General features: G+C 45.0%; 2 protein-coding genes across 5 annotated transcripts in view; one reads left to right on the forward strand and one right to left on the reverse strand.

Moving 5' to 3' along the window:
• The window catches only part of LOC133463489 (tripartite motif-containing protein 16-like), a 5,671-nt gene extending 11 nt beyond the window's left edge, over nt 1-5,660 (forward strand). The window contains exons 1-2 of one of the 2 annotated variants that reach the window (XM_061745050.1): nt 1-265; nt 3,546-5,660. The exon at nt 1-265 is cut by the window's left edge and continues 11 nt beyond it. In XM_061745050.1, the coding sequence (XP_061601034.1) occupies nt 3,560-5,032 (1,473 nt within the window). In that variant the 5' untranslated portion in view covers nt 1-265; nt 3,546-3,559 and the 3' untranslated portion in view covers nt 5,033-5,660. Of the gene's footprint in view, nt 266-3,114 lie in introns of those variants that run through there. The other variant, XM_061745049.1, reaches the window with a different exon arrangement.
• Nucleotides 5,661-17,238: 11,578 nt separating this feature from the next.
• The window catches only part of LOC133463980 (echinoderm microtubule-associated protein-like 4), a 54,369-nt gene continuing 50,298 nt past the window's right edge, over nt 17,239-21,309 (reverse strand). For 2 of the 3 annotated variants that reach the window (XM_061745849.1, XM_061745847.1), the window contains one exon: nt 17,239-19,388. In XM_061745849.1, coding sequence (XP_061601833.1) covers nt 18,924-19,388 — 465 coding nt within the window. In that variant the 3' untranslated portion in view covers nt 17,239-18,923. The remainder of the gene's footprint in view (nt 19,389-21,309) is intronic. The other variant, XM_061745848.1, reaches the window with a different exon arrangement.

Genomic DNA, 21,309 nt, shown 5'->3' on the forward strand with positions numbered 1-21,309 from the left:
TGACATTCATTTTTGAACACCTTTATTGAGGGAACAACAATTTTTGCCACCACAATTTGGCGACCACGAAGGGACCCCATCTGTGAGCGGATTTTCCTTTTTCCTCTGGACCGACGGGGACTAGAGAGCGCACAAAAACCTCGTACTCCCCCATCACGTGAAGGTGGAGAAGAGGGCCTGACGTCCGGAGGACTGAGACGAGTCCCCTCACCGATTGGGAGCTAGCGAACCCAGTGGCTTCAGAAACCCCTCGCTGTTCTTTCAGGTGAGTTTTGAGGAAAGAAACGGCCGAAAAATTGCGCAAAAGTCTCCTCTCTACCTACTGAATCGACAGTAGTGTCGGCAGACGTGCCGGACCCTGAGCTTCCCTGCAGGCTTTGTGTCAGAGAGTGGTAGACTTACTCCAAGTTTGGAACTTGGGGCTCTGGGTTCGGGGAATCTAGGGTGACCAGACCGGGTCTGGGGGCGACTTAAGGCCTTATAAATACTAGGACAGGTGAAGGAAAAGTTTGTGTTTTGTCTGAGCTGTCTGTTATTGTCTGGCATAACAATTGTGACTGACTGGAGAACAAAAATAATTTTGAAAAATAATTAAAGTTGGAATCTCGTTTTTTTCCTGTTGACAAATTCAAATTGGCTTTTTCCCTCTACCTGCGTCTGGAATCCGGTTTAAGTTAAAGAGTAAATTTAAAATTTAAAATTAGCAGTGCTACTTTTTATTTTCTGTTTTACAGATATTCCATATTGTGGTTATTCTGAAATCAAAACTAAATTTATTGTGCTTAAAAATCTTTAAGCAGATTTGGAAGCAAACGGGTAATCCTAAGTACTACTTTAACTGCTTCTGTAGGATTTAAAAGATGCCGCACTCACAGATGGGGAGGGCAGTAAAATCTAAACCTTGACTCCTTCTCATTTTTTTTCATCCTCCTATCTCCGTCAGCGAGCTGCGCGAGTGTTCAGGCTTCTGTGACATCACAGACCCTGATAAGAGTAAACCTTGAGCGGCCCATCTGTTTTTCCTTTTGTGAAAATTAAACTTGCAAACGTCTGAGAGAATCAACTATGGGGACAAGATTAAACAAACCCTCTGATAGTTATTTTTCAGAGGGGACCAGATTTGTCAGCTGCAAATGTAAGAACCATGGAAAAGAATAAAACCCACAACCTTTGCCCTATAAACAGATTTTCTACTGAACAAAATGTTCCTGTTGTTCGTGTTGTGGCGTGTTGTGTGGTGTAAAATTATACTATAAATCCATTTCAAATACAGAAGGACTTGCTGACTTGCTTGCTGTTTTATCTTTATATCATATCATGGGGAAACTCACGTGTTAGCAGCAGTAACTTAACACATACACACACACACAAACACACACACACACACACACACACACACACACACACACACACACACACACACACACACACTCACGAACTCCTCCCAGACCCGAGTTTTTGCCTCCAAGACTGCCCGAGCCGCGGCTCGCTTGGCCTGCCGGTACCTATCTACTGCGTCAGGAGTCCCACCGGCCAACATAGCCCGGTAGGACTCCTTCTTCAGTCTGACGGCATCCTGTACTTCCGGTGTCCACCACCGGGTTCTAGGATTGCCGCCACGACAGGCACCGGAGACCTTGCGTCCACAGCTTCGAGCCGCCGCGTTGACAATGGAGGCAGAGAACATGGTCCACTCGGACTCAATGTCCCCCGCCTCCCCCGGGATCCGAGAGAAGCTCCCTCGGAGGTGGGAGTTGAAGATGTCCCTGACAGAGGGCTCGGCCAGACGTTCCCAACAGACCCTCACAATCCGTTTGGGTCTGCCCGGTCTGTCCAACCTCCTCCTCCGCCAGCGCATCCAACTCACCACCAGGTGGTGATCAGTTGACAGCTCAGCCCCTCTCTTCACCCGAGTGTCCAAGACATGCGGCCGAAGGTCAGATGAAACGACAACAAAGTTGATCATTGACCTCCGGCCTAGGGTGTCCTGGTGCCACGTGCACTGATGGACACCCTTATGCCTGAACATGGTGTTCGTGATGGACAAACTGTGACTATCACAGAAGTCCAACAACAAAACACTGCTCGGGTTCAGATCGGGGAGGCCGTTCCTCCCAATCACGCCTCTCCAGGTATCACAGTCATTGCCCACGTGAGCGTTGAAGTCCCCCAGTAGAACAATGGAGTCCCCAGTTGGAACACTATCCAGTACTCCCCCCAGTAGAACCATGGAGTCCCCAGTTGGAGCACTATCCAGTACTCCTCCCAGTAGAACCATGGAGTCCCCAGTTGGAGCACTAACCAGTAGTCCTCCCAGTAGAACCATGGAGTCCCCAGTTGGAGCACTATCCAGTTCTCCTCCCAGTAGAACCATGGAGTCCCCAGTTGGAGCACTATCCAGTTCTCCTCCCAGTAGAACCATGGAGTCCCCAGTTGGAGCACTATCCAGTACTCCTCCCAGTAGAACCATGGAGTCTCCAGTTGGAGCACTATCCAGTACTCCTCCCAGTTGGAGCACTATCCAGTACTCCTTCCAGTAGAACAATGGAGTCCCCAGTTGGAGCACTATCCAGTACTCCTCCCAGTAGAACCATGGAGTCCCCAGTTGGAGCACTATCCAGTACTCCTCCCAGTTGGAGCACTATCCAGTACTCCTCCCAGTAGAACAATGGAGTCCCCAGTTGGAGCACTATCCAGTACTCCTCCCAGTAGAACCATGGAGTCCCCAGTTGGAGCACTATCCAGTACTCCTCCCAGTAGAACCATGGAGTCCCCAGTTGGAGCACTATCAAGTACCCCTCCCAGGGACTCCAAGAAGGCCGGGTACTCCACACTGCTGTTCGGCCCGTAGGCACAAACAACAGTGAGAGACCTTTTCCCGACCCGAAGGCGCAGGGAAGCGACCCTCTCGTTCACCGGGGTGAACTCCAACACATGGCGACTGAGCTGGGGGGCTATAACCAAGCCCACACCAGCCCGCTGGTTAAAACGACCTGGAAACCTGGAACGTGACAGTGATTGTAGTTTGAAACAGGAACGTTTCCTGTTCTGAAAGAGGTCATGGGTTTTTTATCTCAGACAGATGTCTGAGATAAAAAACCCATGACCCAGGATAAGATTATCCTGCTGGACTCTGAGCCTCATAAACCGGCAGATCCAGTCTGAGCAGGTTTCCTGGTCCCCTCCCTGCAGACCTGCAGCTATAAGACGGGTCTGAACAACAGCTGAACACAGAGCTGACAGCCTTCGTTCTCTGCACACCTGATTTGTAGATCAGAGATCAGGCGAGTTAGTAAAACTGTCTCAGTCTCAGTTATCGAGAGGAGAAATGGCGCAGAAAGGAGATCAGGACCAGGAAACCTTTTCTTGTTCCATCTGTTTGGAGGTTTTAAAGGATCCAGTGACTATTCCCTGTGGACACAGTTATTGTATGAACTGTATTAAAACGTACTGGGATGAAGGAGAGAAGAAACTCCCCAGCTGTCCTCAATGTCAACGGACTTTTACACAGAAACCTGAGCTGGTGAAAAACACCATGTTTGCAGCTTTATTGGAGCAGATGAAGAAGACCGGATTCCAAGCTGCTCCTGCTGATCACTGCTATGCTGGACCTGAAGACGTGGCCTGTGATGTCTGCTCTGGGAGGAAACTGAAAGCTGTCAAGTCCTGTTTGGTCTGTCTGGCCTCTTACTGCCAGAAACACCTCCAACCTCACCGTGATTCATCTACATTCAAGAAACACCAGCTGGTGGATCCCTCCAAGAACCTGCAGGACAACATCTGCCCCTGTCATGCTGAGGTGAGGAAGATGTTCTGTCGTACTGATCAGAAGTGTATCTGTTATCTCTGCTCTGTGGAGGAACATAAAGGCCACGACACGGTCTCGGCTGCAGCAGAAAGGACGGAGAGGCAGACAGAGGTGGAGGTGAGACGACAACAAATCCAGCAGCAGATCCAAGACAGAGAGGAAGATGTGAAGCTGCTTCAGCAGGAGGTGGAGGCCATCGATCAGTCTGCTGATAAAACAGTGGAGGACAGTGAGGAGATGTTCACTGAGCTGATCTCTCTCCTCCAGAAGAGAAGCTCTGAGGTGAAGCAGCAGATCAGATCCCAGCAGGAAACTGAAGTGAGGAGAGTCAGAGAGCTGGAGGAGAAGCTGGAGCAGGAGATCAGGGACCTGAAGAGGAGAGACGCTGAGATGAAGCAGCTCTCAGACACCGAGGACAACAACCAGTTCCTCCACAGCTGCCAATCACTGCCACCACTCAGTGAGTCCACACACTCCTCCAGCATCAGCATCCGTGCTCTCACACACTCCTCCAGCATCAGCATCCGTCCTCTCAGCTACTTTCAGGATGTGGCAGCAGCTGTGTCAGAGGTCAGAGGTCGACTACAAGACATCCTGGGAGACACGTGGACAAACGTCTCACTGGCCATCACTGATGCGGATGTTTTACTGTCACAAACAGAACCAGAACCAGAGACCAGAGCTGGATTCTTGAAGTATTCATGTGAAATCACTTTGGATCCAAACACAGTAAGCACACGGCTGTTACTGTCAGAGCAGAACAGAAAGGTGACTCGGGTGGACCAACATCAGTCTTATCCTGATCATCCAGAGAGATTCAGTGATAAGTGGTCTCAGGTCCTGAGTAGAGAAAGTCTGACTGGACATCGTTACTGGGAGGTGGAGACAGCAGGTTATGTTGAGGTGGCAGTTTCATACAAGAATATCAGCAGATCAGGGGATGAAAGTGGAGTTGGATTTAATGACAAATCTTGGACACTACGTTGTCACTCAGGCAGTTATGTATTCTGGTACAAAGGAAACCAAACCCCCTTCTCAGGTCCTGGGAGCTCCAGAATAGGAGTTTACCTGGATCACAGAGCAGGAGTTCTGTCCTTCTACAGCGTCTCTGAAACCATGACCCTCCTCCACAGAGTCCAGACCTCCTTCACTCAGCCGCTACACGCTGGAGCCGGGATTGACTACAATACTGGAGACTTAGTTGAGTTCTGTAAACTCAAATAAGTCATGAAGACAAACATGTTTCCTCTTCATGTTTTTATTGGTTTTCTTTTCTTCTCAGAGACGATCGTCTCAAACTCTGACGGATGGAGGGACGTTTTTGTTCTATAAGTTGATGTTTTGTTGTTATTTCCTCTTTTGGAGGTGGAAGTTGTTCTTGTGTAGTTTCACCTGGGAAATATTAATAATATTAACATCTTCTATTTCATTATAAAAACATAGAAATAAGCCTGTGTTGTAATTGATGTTAACTACTAGTTTGGATGTGTTTCTATGTTGTATTTCTCTTTTCTTCCTCTTCATGGACTCCAACAGACGAGCCACCAGACCTTCTTCATCTCTGATATCACGTCTGCATTCTTCATTAGCAAACCAAAGGTTCCTGTTTTCTAAAGATACAACTATTGTCTAGACATGAGAACAAAGTAAATGATTCCAGAGACGTTAGTGACAGCAGCAACGCAGCAAACGGTTGAGTGAAGCCTGTAGTTGGTGTGAAAGTGTTGGGGCCGGTAGTCGTCGCTGCAGCTGCAGGACCAGACTAGATCTGCACATCACATGTTGTTGATATCCAAATCTGTTGACCATGTTTCATGTTTAACAATCTGAATATTTAGTGAGAAATAAAACTTCTGATGTTCTAACAAAGTGTTTTCTTCAGTCTTCATTCCAGGATTTGACTCAGATCTGAGGGAGAAAACATGAAACTAATATTCAAGTAAAACTGAGGCAGTTTTCCTCCTGAAACATCCCAAAGTACAGAGTTCATGTTCACAACAGATCATATTTCTGGATTTAAATGTGTCTTTACTGATTTCACTGTGAGAGAAATGCAAACCTGGTCATCGATCCAGTTGAATTTATACTAAAAAGGGGGGTGTTCTTTGCAAGTGAATTTCATTGTTGGAGCCAGCTACGGGAAAGACCCCGGAACGTGTCACTTCCATCTCCTTTGTTATTTCTCTCACCTGGGGTGCCCACCCAGATCACAGATCAGACCCCCCCATGCTAAGCATCTGCTTTTCCCCACCGTCTCCTTATCAACAATGGTATGTGTTTTGTATTTAACCTCTAATCTAATTTAGTCTACCTGTACCTCCAGGGGGTCTCCGTGTCTTAATCAATACAAGGTTACTTTGAATATAAAGAGAAAGCCCACCAGTGTTAGAAATTCTTTGAGCTTTTAACAATTTCATGAAATCCTAACAAATACTACACTTTAACAACGAGTTGATCAATTCAGTCAATGCGTCTTTACGCAATAACAAACATCTGTTTTCAGCACCACGGACAGCGAGCAGCAGTTAGAGAGGAAATATCTGACAAACGCAGTTTAACTGATTCTGTTCACTTCATTCTATAGTCAGTGCAACAATAACACGACATATCAGTTTAAATTAAAACAGTTAAAGTCCAAATGCAAAAAAGAGAGGGAGGGGCAGAAGAGAGAAAGAGAGATTAAAAACAGTCAAATATTTCCCTTAAACAGATTTATAAGAGGGTGATTTGATGTCTTATCTTAAGATGAACTTGCATAATTAATCCATCAGTGGCTAATGGCCTCGTTAATAACAGTCTCGTTAATAACAGCCTCGTTAATAACAGCCTCATTAATAACAGCCTCGTTAATAACAGCCTCATTAATAACAGCCATCATTTACAATATTTATGTTTGACTTCTGACTTATGTTTTTCTGCTCTTCGTGTAACTTCCTGTCCTGAACATTTCATTGTGGTTCTCAAACTTATCAAACTTCCATAAACTCATTCTGCAGTCCAGGAAAATGATATGTACACACAATGTCACAGCACATGCTGCCCCCTGGTGGAATAACAGGACCATTACAATCGATAGGAAAACCTTATTTAAACAACAATGCTTTCAGAAAAATATTTTATTTGTTGTTGATCTAATGGATGAAAATGGACAATTCCTTCAGTTTCATTGGTTTATTGAGAAGTATATTATAAATTGCTCTTCCGGAGAATTCCATCGTATTCCAAAAGCCATCCCACTTCCTTTAATACACCTGATAACAGGCAAAGGCCAATTTATTCATAAAGCACATTTCACATGACGAGCATGGACTCAATGTGCTTAAATACAAATACGATACAAATACAAATGCTCTAGTTCTGGCCAGACTTCACTCGGAAAAGAGGCTTTAAATCTCCACAATCCTCTTTTCCTGGTAGATAAAGATGAAATAAGTGAATTAAAACAGTTGAATGTGAGTTAAATGGACCGGTGAGGGGAGCAGGAGCCGCTGCAGGAACATGTTCTGCTGGAGAGGCTGCTGGACGGTACCAGAGGTTCGGTAACAGAGGTTCGGTACCAGAGGGACGGTACCAGAGGTTCAGTACCAGAGGTTCGGTACCAGAGGTTCGGTACCAGAGGGACGGTACCAGAGGTTCAGTACCAGAGGTTCGGTACCAGAGGTTCGGTACCAGAGGTTCAGTACCAGAGGTTCAGTACCAGAGGTTCGGTACCAGAGGTTCAGCGGTCCAGCTTCACTCTGCAGGGTGGAGTCTGGGAACGTAGGAAACCTCCCAAGACGGGTCACTTCCCCGTCAGCGTGATGGGAACTGAGTGCACATTTGTAGCAGGGCGAGTGCTACGGGGGCCCGACCGACAGGATAGAGAGGACACGGAGTCTAGTGCAGAACCCTTTATTCACTGACACCGCCAGACGTGCACAAGCACAGCAACACACAGATCACCAGCAGCTTCTCCGTAGCCTCCTTGCTGCGCTCCAGCCCTGCCTTATCAAGGCTGGCAGGGTGGAGAGGTTGATGGGCCACACCTGTGACCCATCACCTGAGTGGCTGCAGCTCCTCCACCCTGCCACAACATTCAATTCAATTCAATTCAATTCAGTTCAATTCAATTCAATTCAAAACACTTTATTTGTCCCCGAGGGGCAATTTAAAAGGCAGAAGGAGCAGCATTAAAAGACAAATAGAACATCAACAACATAAAAACATACATACATACAAACATTGGCACACTAGATGTAGTAAATGTTTGACTTTTAATGGGCGTGAAGCCTGAGAGCAAGGGTCAAGTAAACTCTGAGTTCCAATGTGCAGGTGAACAGAAGCAGCAATAAAAATGAATCATGATGGAGACAGTGGCGTCAATTCAGTCAAAGCTCAGGCATGGCAAGGTGACGAGTCCCAGAAGCCTATGTAGCTGATCTGTGTGGTCAGGAATATGTGAACTTTTTAAAATTCAGTTTCACTCACATCCTGCTAACTATGAACATGAAAGATTCGTGTTCGTTTGTCTGGCGAACCATAAGAAAACTAGTGGAATAGAATCAAAGGTTAATACAAGCTTTTAATATGTCAAGTACAGGGTTTTCCGGCCGGAGGGTCATTTGTCTGGAAACCACAGAGGGAAGAGAGAAATGCACACCTGGTCATCAGTCCAGTTCCTTTTCATACTAAAAAGGGGGGTGTTCTTTGCAAGTGAATTTCATTGTTGGAGCAGCTACGGGAAAGACCCCGGAACGTGTCACTTCCATCTCCTTTGTTATTTCTCTCACCTGGGGTGTGTAATGGGAATTTTTGGTATAACATATAGTTTGTCTTGTATGCTTTCACAATCCTGTTTTCAAGTGAACATTCCTATGCTGCTGAGGGCCGAGGTCGAGCTCCTTTTGACACAGAGCCTGGCATGGTTGTCAGGGTGACATATATATGTTTTGTCTTTTTGTTCCCAGCCTGGCTGCACTACAAGATAGCGTTTCCCTAAACATCTCCAGGTCGGATACTCGGCTTCCCTACAAGCGGGGGCTTTGTGTCAGGGAGTGGTGGACTTACTCCAAGTTTGGAACTTGGGGGCTCTGGATTCGGGGAATCTAGGGTGTGTGAATCTAGGGTCTGGGGGCGACTTAGGGCCTATGAATACTAAGAAGTTTGTGTTTTGTCTGTTAATGTCTGGCATAACAATTTTGACTGTCTGGAGAACAAAAAAATTAATTTTGAAAAATAATTAAAGTTGGAATCTCCGCTCTTCCCGTTGACAAAGTTAAATCGGCTCTTTCCCTCTAGCTGCGTCTGGAATCCGGTTAAAGTTAAAGGGTGAATGTTAGGTTCATACACTTAACATTCGTATCATCAAACTTTCTGGAGACAAAGAAAGACACAGCACGGTTAAATGACTTGCGCAAGGAGAGCAGTCGAGACGTGTAAAATCTCCAACATACTCCAAATTAGTCTCTCTACTTCCTTGGCTTTTATTCACTCTGGGTGTTCCCTAGGTTACATAGCTGACTGCGCCCTAAAGGGAGGGGGAAAGGGAGTGGTCGCAGTCAGTGGACAGGTATAGATTGTTCTTGTTTAGCAACAAGAAGCTTCCTCTTCTCTGCAGATTTCTGCTTTATGCTTATAATCAGGAAACTTCTTGTGCAGCACTTTTTAATCACTTAACACGGCATTGTTTTATCAGTGTGTCACAGGCGTAAGCAAATTATCATACGTTCTGTTAATAGCGAGCATGATAACTTACTACAATAATTCCAACATTTCCCTCCTGTTTATCATGCATGCTATACAACACCTCATACTTCGCATCACAACCCAGTCTTCAAAATATTTCCAACTAGGAGTTAATTTCTGTTGCAGTCACACATTTACACTCAGAGATCAATGTTCATCTTCTCCATAAGTGCCAGGATCAGGGAATAGGTCCGGCAGATGCAGGTAGTCGTCGATGTCATCATCCTTTTCTCCTTTGTTGTCATCTTCGTTGTCCGTCTTCGAGGCATCAGTGGCTAGCAGGGCATATGTTTCCTGTAGTGATGCTGGCGGTTGGGGCCCAAGTGCCTTCACGATCAACCTGTTGATCTCGGAGACACGGAATGCAACAGCAGCCACACAGTGTGAGGATAGCCGCAAACATTGCTATGGATGTGAGCAACGGGGCTACCAAGGTTTTGTAGCGTCCGAACACGTTCAGCCAATCCTCCCTCATGGAGGTATTTACCTCTGAATGTTCCTTTATTTTAGCATTTAATGCTCAAAGTCCTTGAATGGTCTTAGTCAGGCTTCCGTCCGAGGCGGTATTATTCGGGATGAAAATGCAGCATTGTTCATCGAACAGAGTGCACACTCCGCCTTTTTCTGCCAGCAGCATGTCCACTGCTATTCGATTCTGAAGCGACATTAACGGTGTTGTGGACGACTGTTCATGCACGGCCTCAAACCCATCCGCCGTATAGTTCCCTAGGCGTTGTACATTATAATGGATGTAATTAATGCGGTTTTTATTTGGTACAATGGGAAACACGGCGGAGATTAAGGGTAAGCTTTCAAATCCTGTGGCGACTTGGTCAACCAACTTGTACTCATCAGGTACTCCGTGGGGAATACCTATTGAGTCGATGTAAGTGGGATTGTGGCCTTTCATCCACGATGCGGATCGTCTGGTCCGGTGCCAGCGTTCGGGCAGCAAATGGTCTATGGTCAGCAGTAAATTGTCCACTGTTACTGGAGTTACTCTGACCGGAGGAATCAGAGATACTATGGCACACAGGCCGGTAACGTTTTTTTTTTTTTGGTAAACGGTCAAATAGGCGTTCATCACCAGATATCTGCCCTGCTCAAGGGAACGAAAGTTGATTGGTTTCTGAAACATCTGCACAATAGTCGGCTTGTAGTCTATTTCCTACAATAATTCCAACAGCAATTTAAAATTAAAATTTAGCAGTGCTACTCTTTTATTTTCTGTTTTAGAGATAATCCAAATTGCGGTTATTCTAAAATCAGATCTAAATTCATTGTGCTTAAAGATTTTAAGAAATCTCAATTTAATAGTGAGTAAAGTAAAATCTAAACCTTGACTCCTATCTCCGTCAGCGAGCTGCTCGGGTGTTGAGTGGCCTTGTTTTCCTTTTGTGAAAATTAAACTTGCAAATGTCTGAGAGAATCAACAATGGGAACAAGATTAAACAAACCCTCTGACAGTAATCCTTCTGAAGGACCAGATTTGTCAGCCCCAAATGTGAGATACATGATAGTTAACTATGGGGAAGAATCCATATATCAGTTGGATTTGTGGGTCAGACAACTTAAATTTCCAAAACCAGGAAGCCTGAGCGTTAAACAGCTGGAGGCTTCTCAGGTGAGACTTCAGATGACTGAGACAAAAACAAAACTAGTCAAACGGGTAGTCCTACCTTAAATGCTTCTGTAGGATTTAAAAGATGCAGAAAGACACATAAATCGAGACTCTATTATTTTTATCAATAAACACTTTACATTTGGGAAGGACCAGTTATCACTCACTAAAAATAAAAAATAAAAAAAAAAACAAATTAAGATTGGAAAGCCTTTGGAATGTGGCTGAGTGAGGCAGACACCCAAACAGACCCCAGTGTGTGAAGATGGACCCGGACTTGGACTGAGCCCCACCCGCCCCCGCCCATCAACCAGCGCCCAGATCTCAAGCAGAAGCACCAGCGCTCGGACCTCAACCAATTGCGCCCCTTTACCCCCCCACTGCCCACAACTCCTCCCCCATCTTCACCCATCAAAAAGATGAGGAAAGTGCTGGAAAGACTGGCCATCTAGAGGACATTTTTGACTGGCAGAAAGCCTGCGTTCACCAGGAAAAGGGTGAGACTGTTGCTGCATTCCTGCAAAGGCTGAAAGAGAGAGCAGCGGGAGAGGCTGGACACGTTAGGGCCGTAACGTCACAGACCACCGCCGTGGCCAGAGGCGAGAAAGAGGCTGGGTACTCAGAAGAAGTGGGGCCAGACTTACTAGGGGTGGGGGAGAGAGCCGGTGAGAGCACCCAAATAAACATACACACAAGAACCTTGTTTTTCATTTATTGTAATAATTAATCTGATCATCAACTAGTATTTTGGACAACTACACCGTAGTTTCGTGGGAGCTAATAATTTTTACTTTTTGTTGCCTAAAAACGCCTTTTTTTTCCCACAAAGGAAACGTTAATCAAGCAGACAATCCTAAGTACCCCCTGATCGCCGCAAAGGTTTAACAGGGCAACAGGTCTGGATTGTTTAGGTGTGTGTACACACAATGTCCATAGGGAAGGAAATCAGCACACTCGTCTGTATAAGATTATAAAGTAATTTATTATAAAAACTTGGAATTGAGTATTGTGTCAGGAGAGATTATTCATGATGTGTGGGTACACACCCCAATGCTTTTGTTTTAGCTGCTTGCCCGTAATCAGTATCCTCTCAGACGTGATTATTAATGAATAAAGAACTTCCAGTTACGTGAACACAATTGTAAAATTAAATAAGTGTCAGTAATTTTACTCATGCCGAACTGTTAGTGAGTTAAAGGCTTCATTATAATACTTTCGGCTGTTAGAACACTGTTGCAGGGGCTGATTTATACTTTTTGTTTTATTCTGCAGCTGGAAAACTCTTGCATCACATGCCAGACTGGAACGCTTCATTCACAGTTAATTAAAAATGAGGTACAAATAAGATGAAGTGATATAAAGGGACCAGAAGTGAAAAAGATTCGACCTGAATCCACATACTATTCTGTCTCAGGTTCCAGCAGAACGTTTTTTTCTCTCAGCGTTCCAGTGAATCCTGACAGTCAATTTTGGTTTGCTTTTGTTTTGATGGTAAAATGTTACATGTTCACTCGTGTGGTGTCGGCACGACGTAGGATCAAGCAGCCGTGCTGTTTTCAGAGACAAGGCTATGGTCCTGCGCCGATCCGAGGACCGGTGACGGGTTTCCCCGAGCCAGGAGGGGCAGCTGACGTAAGAGACACTCCTCTCGATAGATCTAGAGGAATGGGTCTGTCTGTTTTGTCTAATGGTTGTCTCTCTAATGTTGTTGTCTAATGTTCATGACTGAAACTGTTTATTGACAATGTTGCGGTTTTCCAACATTGTGAAGTAAAGTTTCGATTGTTCACTCAAGATCAGCGCTAAAACCAAACTGTAAAAAAGGAAAACTTATGAGCTGAAAGAAACTTGAGATGGCTAAAATAGACAAATGGCTAAGCTGAAACTTATTCCTAAAATAATTTCTAAAAGACTCTTAGTCGACAGGAGACGTCCCTTAAACTAGGAAATAAACAATTTGGAAAAAATATACTAAATAAAAAATATACCGAAATAATATACGGAACTTAAAACCTTCGAAAACATCTAATTTAAGGCTAAAATGGTAAATGGCTTACACTTATATAGTGCTTTCCAGCTGTACTCCTACAGCCCCAAAGCGCTTTACACTGCAAACATTCACCCACACACGCACACATTCACACACGGTTGTCGGCGGAGCTGCCATACAACCGGGAGCAACCGGGGGATTCAGTGTCTTTCCCAAGGATGCTTTGGTGGACCTTCAGGTTCATGGGCGAACGCTCTACCAACGGACCCACCTTCCCCCAAAAAGCATGTTAAAAAATGGGACAATGTCCCCTCAGATAGATAATGGCGTAAGAAATATGGGTTTTGATGGGAGATTGCAAATAGGAGAAAAATAGGAGAAAAGGGGCCCAAGGTCCCAAGGTCATGCAGTGTGTGTGTAAACGTGCGTGTGTGTAAGCTTCAGGGCTGCGCGTTCACGTGAAGCTGCGTGGATGAGGCTTGGTGAATCCTGAGAGAGAGGTGTTATCTCATTTCCTTTCTGTTGACATTTTTGTTAAAATGATACAAATAACTGGCTTCTTTAGATGGTGTGGTCTGTGTCGACGAGGGAGGTTTTTGTCTGCTGGACAACACAAGAGCTTCAGAGGACGTTTTGTTTAGTGTTTAGAGATGGAATAATATATATATATATATATATATATATATACTGTATATATATATATATATATATTTATCATTCTAGGCCCTGAATGGAGGCATGGTGACGTAGAATTGTCAATGTATTTGTACTGTATTTGACCCGGATTGTATGGAAATAGGATTATTGCCACTGCGAGTTTGAGCTGTGTATGATTGGGTTGATTGTGACAAGCATGGAACATATCAATCATTTTTCTTTATTTTGTCTGTCGTGAAGTCACGTACTATCACCAGAGACGAATGCGTTAAAGCTACTCTGGCTCTGTTGACCAGTTTGGCTGAACAGGGGCAAAAAGCCAGCCTGTCCAAACTGCAGTTTGCTGCCACAGAGGTCATGTTTCTGGGTCATGTCATTTCGGGGGAGAGTAAATCCCTCTCACCTGGCAGAATTATGGCCATTCAGAAAATGCAGAAACTGATCACTAAGAAACAGGTGATGTCATTTCTGGGCGTCACCAGTTCAGCATTTGCAGATGCATTTTCATTGAACTTACACCCAGTGAAGACAAAAAGTTTGGTTATCGTTTGCAAGTTTTCTAAATGGATTGAAGCTTTCCCCACAACAAAACAGGACTCCGCTGCAGTGGCAAAGGCTTTGATGCACCTGATAATTCCCAGGTGAGGAATTCCAGCAAACATCAGCTCTGACAATAGCACTCCTTTTCTGAGTGCTGCACTGAAACAGGTTGGTTAAGGTCACCCTCCCCAAACTGGCAGAGACAAAACTCCACGACCTCGGAGTGGAGACTCCATTGTGGTGAAAGACTTCAGACGTAAACACTGGAAGGCTCGGAGGTGGAACGGACCGTTCCAAGTGATTCTGGTGACGGAGACAGCAGTCAAGGGTGCAGAGAGAGCCACGTGGATTCACGCTAGCCACTGCCGACGGATTCCTGATCCACACACACGGCATGCACCTGATCGAGAGGCCACGGCCGTACCGTCCCCTTAGACGGCTCGGATGCGGCCTAAGGGTGGCGACCAGCGTCCTGCTGGTCATCTCCATAGGGGTGGGGTTGATTCTGCTGCTGTTGGAAAGGCTGCACGACCACACATCAAATGTGGTACCGCGCCATGGTCACTCTGACGAGGAAGCTGACTAACAAGATCAATATGACACATGTGGTTGCCCACCTGAATAACTTGTTGCATTTGCAGAGGAGCTGAGATTCCACAGGGGGCGGAGGTGATGGTTTGTGGTCCTGGTTTTCCATTTCAGGGTGGCAAACTGCGCTGTTCCACCTCTGTACTCCACTCCTGACTATTCTTTTGGGTTTGTGTGTTTTTCTGTGTTGTATTGTGCCATTGGTGAAGAAACTAGTGGCTTCTGCCATCTCCACCGCTGCTGGGCGGTTTGCCCAGGAGATGAACTGGGATGATGAGTGGGTTCCTCCTTTCGGGGAGGAAGAAGAGCTATTTTAACTTTATATTCTGCATTAATCCTTCCTCAAGTTGATGTTTTCATTTATGCTGTTCTGAACTGTATTGAGCTGTTATGTCCTGTTGACAAAATGAGAGGGAGTCGAGCATTAGCCCCGTTTTACGAAGGGTTAATACATGGAGAGTTATGCCAGGACATATGGAGAGTTTTATCACTTCTTTTTTATGATTTTACTCTTTTTCCTCACATTTTATCCTACTGCTTGGTCACACAGTGCTTTTGATTTTTTTTCCCTCTTTCCTTCATGGACTATTGTGCTAAATCATCAAGATCATCGGCTGCCCTCTGCCCTCTCTGCCCTCCCTGTCTGACATCTACAGCTCCCTCTGCCTCAACAGGGCAAGGAACATTTTAAAGGACAACACCCACCCCGGTTTCCACCTTTTCGACCTGTTGCCCTCTGGGAGGCGCTTCAGGTCCTTACGAACCCGTGCAAAAAGATTCAGGGACAGCTTCTTCCCCAAAGCTGTGAACTTTCTCAACCAATAAGCTACCTCATATTTTCTGTGCAATATTTTTCTACCTTCTATCCACAATGTCCCAATATTCTGCTATCTATGTGCAATACTCCCATCCCTTCAAGGGCAATATTATTCTTCCATCCATTTGAGTGCAATATCCCCCCACCCATCCATGTACATTTTTATCCTCACATTCACTCTTGTTTATAGTGTGTGTATATATATATATATATATATATATATATATATATATATATATATATATATATATATATATATATACATTTATGCTTCCTTGCTTACATAGTCTTTGCATGTGTGCACTTTGACGGAGCTGCTGCCTAATTTCCACTGAACCTGTACAATGATAATAAAGGCTTTCTATTCTATTCTATTCTATTCTTTCTATTCTAAATGTGGTTTGTTTTATTTTTTAAAGTAGATTAGTTTATATTTCATTATGGGACCTTTCCCTTTCATATTGGGTTTTTTTCTCTTTTATTTTTAGGTTAAGTGTAGCTAGATGGATGAGTCTTTTACCCTCCTCTTGTCCAGGGAGGGGAGGGGTTTTGTCTCTTCTGTACCCGTGACCTGTCATCCTCTGCCGGGGTCTGTAACTCCCACGTTGGAGACTGGGTGTGCTAGCGTTGGGCTAGCGTTTGTGCTAGCGTTTGTGCTAGCGTTTGTGCTAGCGTTTGGCTGGTGTGGGGCAGAACATAAAGGTCACGGGGTAGGTCATTGCAAAATTTCCTATTTTATTATGGTTTAGCATAAAATGCTAAAAAGGGTTGAATATAATGGGAAATTTTGGTATAACAATGTTTTTTGCCTTGTATGCTTTAACACTAATGAACTAATCCTGTTTTCAAGTGAACATTCTTGGCGAGGTCGTGCTCCTTTGACACAGAGTCTAGCACGGTTGCCAGGGTGATATTTTGTCTAGTTGTTCCCAGCCTGGTCATTATAAGATAGCGTGTTCTTAAACATTGCTAGGGAATTACTGGCTGACTGTTCGTCTGTTCAGATCGGCACTGTGTCCCTCCATTTATTTAATGTTTTTCTCTTTTCATTAAAACTCCAGAAAGACAGCTGATTGTGTCCTGACATTCATTTTTGAACACCTTTATTGAGCAAACAACATTTGCCACCACAACGTCGTTAGACAGTTTTTGCCGTGAGAGGCTGCAGATCTGCTCGGGCTCATCCTGTCATCGTTGATCTTCTCCTGTTGAATATTGTTGTGCACACGAACCATAAAACCCACTGGTGTCATTTTCAGAGCATTTATTTGCATTTTTTTGTTGAAATCTTCAGTACAGTCTGTCGTCTGACAGGAATGCAGTTGAGAAGATGTGAACGGCTCAAAACAGTCACAAGAAAATCGTCAATGTTAATACAGAACACTGATATCAAACACTTGAATCAACAAACCCCCCATGCCCCCCGTCAAGTTTCTAACCCCCACCCGGTTCAGAGGACCCCCCCTTCCTGAAGACCAGACTGAGTTCCTGAACTCTGCACCAGCCCTTTAAAAGACACAAACTTAGAAAAGATGAAGAATATTAAAAAGGCAACAACATGAGCGAGCCCTCGCCCCCCCCACCCTACAGGCACTGCCCCGGAGTGACATCATCATTAAACATTCAAACATTTAACACAAATGGTCCAGAAGACACAAAAACATTACAGTCATTCAGACAGTTATTAAACCAACCAATCAGAAAAGAGGAGCTCATGTTTCCTGCGACATGAGTGGATGACGGATGTGGACTGAACTTTTTAACAGTGTATGAGATGCTGCTGCCCCCTAGTGGTGAACACAAATATACAGACGCAGATCTAGACGCCTCGCTCCTGATATCTGATATCTGCAGCAGAATCCTGGAGAATAATCCTGGAGAATATCTGCAGAATCCTGGAGAATATCTGCAGAATCCTGGAGAACATCTGCAGCAGAATCCTGGAGAATATCTGCAGAATCCTGGAGAATATCTGCAGCAGAATCCTGGAGAATCCTGGATATCTGCAGCAGAATCCTGGAGAATATCTGCAGAATCCTGGAGAATATCTGCAGAATCCTGGAGAATATCTGCAGCAGAATCCTGGAGAATATCTGCAGAATCCTGGAGAATCCTGGAGAATATCTGCAGCAGAATCCTGGAGAATATCTGCAGAATCCTGGAGAATCCTGGAGAATATCTGCAGCAGAACCTGCTGAAGGTCCTGGAGGAGACGGGAGTCCAACCCGGACTTTCATCCACAACAAGAACTCAACAGTTTAATCACATTTTCTGTCCCTGCGAGTGAAGTTTACTGGTTTTATAAAAGATGGTTGTGAAAATGTGTCTTTAACTGGAATGAATACGTGACAGAATTCAACACTGATTTGAGTTATTTTTGATTAGACACCTCTGTGTTTTCTGATTTTTACCCTAAACTTCAGATTATCTGAGTCAGGTTAAATCCTGACATCACACACTTTCTGAGCTTGACTTTTTCATTTGGAAATGACATTTGAGTCAAAACAAACCGTCTTTTCCACTGGAGCTAATGATTGAAATGCCTTATTGATTGTTACATCATTAAATCATAATTTTGTCATCAAAGAATGCATTAAAAACAAGTATCTAAAGACAATTCCAGAAGGTTCTCTGACGCCGAGACTTCACCAGTTCTTCCTGGTGGAATTTACCAGAGTCCAGTTTCAGTCTGTTTTTGACAAAAGAAAAAGAGAAGAGTTCCCCCAGTTCACGTGTCGGGCTCTCTGCTGCCCCCGGTGGCCGGAGACGGGGAAACACCCGTCTGATTCCAGTCACATCTTAAACTGAAACAGCTGACGGTTGATCACGTGACGTCCAAACGTAGAGGATTTCCCATGATGCATCACAGCTCATGAACCTGCTGACTGATCTGTGTAGTCCGTGTGAGCAGAGTTCTGGGACGCTCGTCTGTGACGCAAGACAATCAAAAACCAGAGTAGTTTGCTGTTTTAATGATCGTATTTACTGAATCAGTTCTAAACTGATCCGGAGTTTTGGAGTCTGGACCTGAAGCTGTGGCACAAAGAGAGGACTGGACAGGAAGTCCTGGGTTCAGGACCAGACACACACGCGCACACACGCACACGCGCACACACACACACACACACACACACACACACACACACACACACACACACACACACACACACACACACACCTATGAGGGCGGAGTCAGCGGGGGCAGGCCTTCGTCGCTGGGCGTGGCCGTGTCGTCGCTGGGCTCCAGGCTGTCCTTCAGACTCACCGTGCTGTCGGGGGGGGAGGAGTCGGAGGGGGGCGGGGTCAGCCCTGGAGGGGGCGGGGTCAGCTCTGCAGGGGGCGGGGTCAGCCCTAGAGGGGGCGGGGTCAGATCTGGGACGGGGGAGGGGTCAGGGGAGGGCTCCTGCGTCCCGTTGGCCGTCGGGAGGGGGCGGGGTTCCTGTGTGGGCGTGGTCACCGGAGGGGGCGGGGCCCGCGGGGGGGCGGAGCCTGACACCAGGCCGTCGGGGAGGGATTTGTCCACCAGCCTCCACTGCATGATGCTGGTGTCCTTCCCCCCCGTGGAGATCAGGTGACTGTCGTTGTACAGGAAGCTGACGTTGGTCACGTGACTGCTGTGGGCGCTGTACTTGTGGCTGGGGGCCTGGACACAAACACAATTATCATCATTATCATTTACAAATGTTGTGGCTGGGGGCCTGGACACAAACATTACTATCATTTATAAATGTTCTTACAGGAGGCAGTTATATCTTTGGATGCTGAAAAAGCATTCGACCGCGTGGAGTGAAAATATCTTTTTTACACCCTGCATAAATTTGGTTTTGGCTCAAAGTTCACTACCTGGCTTAAACTTTTATATTCATCCCCTCTGGCCAGTGTCAGGACTAATAGCACTCATTCAGGATGTTTCCCTTTGCGATGCTCGACACGACAAGGCTGTCCTATAAGTCCTTTGTTATTTGCCCTCTCCATAGAACCTCTTGCGATCAAACTTCGCTCTAACCCTGGTATCCAGGGTATTATTAGATATGGACAGGAGCATAAATTGTCTCTATATGCGGATGATTTATTATTATATATATCTGACCTTGCTGTCTCTATTCCAGCTGCTCTTGCCACTTTTGCATCATTCGGTTGCTTGTCAGGGTACAAACTTAATCTCAGTAAAAGTGAGCTGATGCCCCTCAATGAAGCTGCGAGGAGTTTTCCTGTACATCGTCTTCCATTCAGAGTCACTTATGGTAATTTTGTTTATCTTGGAATACAAGTTACTAATAAATTTGGAAATCTTTTTAAGGCCAACTTCAGTCCGCTCCTGACTCGCACTAAGGAAGATTTAGAACGCTGGTCTCTGCTGCACCTCTCATTAGCTGCAAGGATAAATTCTATCAAAATGAACACTCTCCCTAGATTTCTGTATCTCTTTCAGTGTCTGCCAATGTTTCTCTCAAATTCATTTTTCAAAAAGGTTGACAGTTTGATTTTATCATTTATATGGGACAAAAAAACTCCTAGAATTCGGAAACAGTTCTTGCAGAGACCCAAGTCGGATGGAGGCTTAGCACTACTGGATTTTAGGTCATATTATTGGGCCGCTAACCTTAGGATTATTCAGTACTGGATACGACACAAAGACTTATCTTCATCCCCAATTTGGCTGGAGATGGAGGCTACGTCGTCCTCACCGGCGTCACTTTCGTCCCTTGCTCATTCTCCCATTACAGGCCCTTTCTCCTCCTACACTAAAAACGTGTGTCAAATCAACATTGAGGATATGGAATCAACTTAGGAAACATTTTGGATTTCAGGCAACTTCTTTCTTTGATCCGGTAGCATCCAACCCGGCTTTTCTACCATCCATAGCTGATAGCTCCTTTTCTACATGGGCTAACCTTGGCAATAAGAGACTTAGAGACCTTTATGTGGACAACATATTTGCTTCATTTGAACAATTATCAAATGGATTTGGTCTCCCCAGACACCATCGATTCAGGCACTTTCAGTTACGCAGCTATGTTCGCAGTTTAGATCCTCGATTTCCCACACTGCCTGAAAAAACACAGTTTGACACCTTTCTCAATCCACTTCCTACTCTTAAAGGTACCCTAACAATAATTTATAGACAGATTTGCTCCTTACAAACTACCTCATTAAACAATATTAAAGCTTCATGGGAGGAGGAGCTGGGTGAAGTTCTATCTGATATAATATGGAAGAGGCACTTAAAAAGGTGCACACTTCCTCTATCTGTGCCAGGCTCGGCCTAATCCAATGTAAACTTATTCATAGGGCCCACTGGACCAGGATGAGACTGTCTAAGATTTATAAAGATGTGGACCCTAAATGTCTAAGATGTGCCCAGTCCCCTGCTAATCACCTACATATGTTTTGGAGTTGCCCATCTTTAGCTGTTTTCTGGAAAGACATTTTTAACACGATGTCAGAAATATGTAATATGCACATAGAACCAGACCCCGTCATTGCACTGTTTGGGGTAGTTTCAGCCGCACCACAACTCTCTAGAGCAAGTAAGGACGTAATTGCCTTTGTTTCTTTATTAG

Source organism: Cololabis saira, chromosome 17, assembly GCF_033807715.1.
Source record: "Cololabis saira isolate AMF1-May2022 chromosome 17, fColSai1.1, whole genome shotgun sequence".
Lineage (NCBI taxonomy): Eukaryota > Metazoa > Chordata > Actinopteri > Beloniformes > Belonidae > Cololabis > Cololabis saira.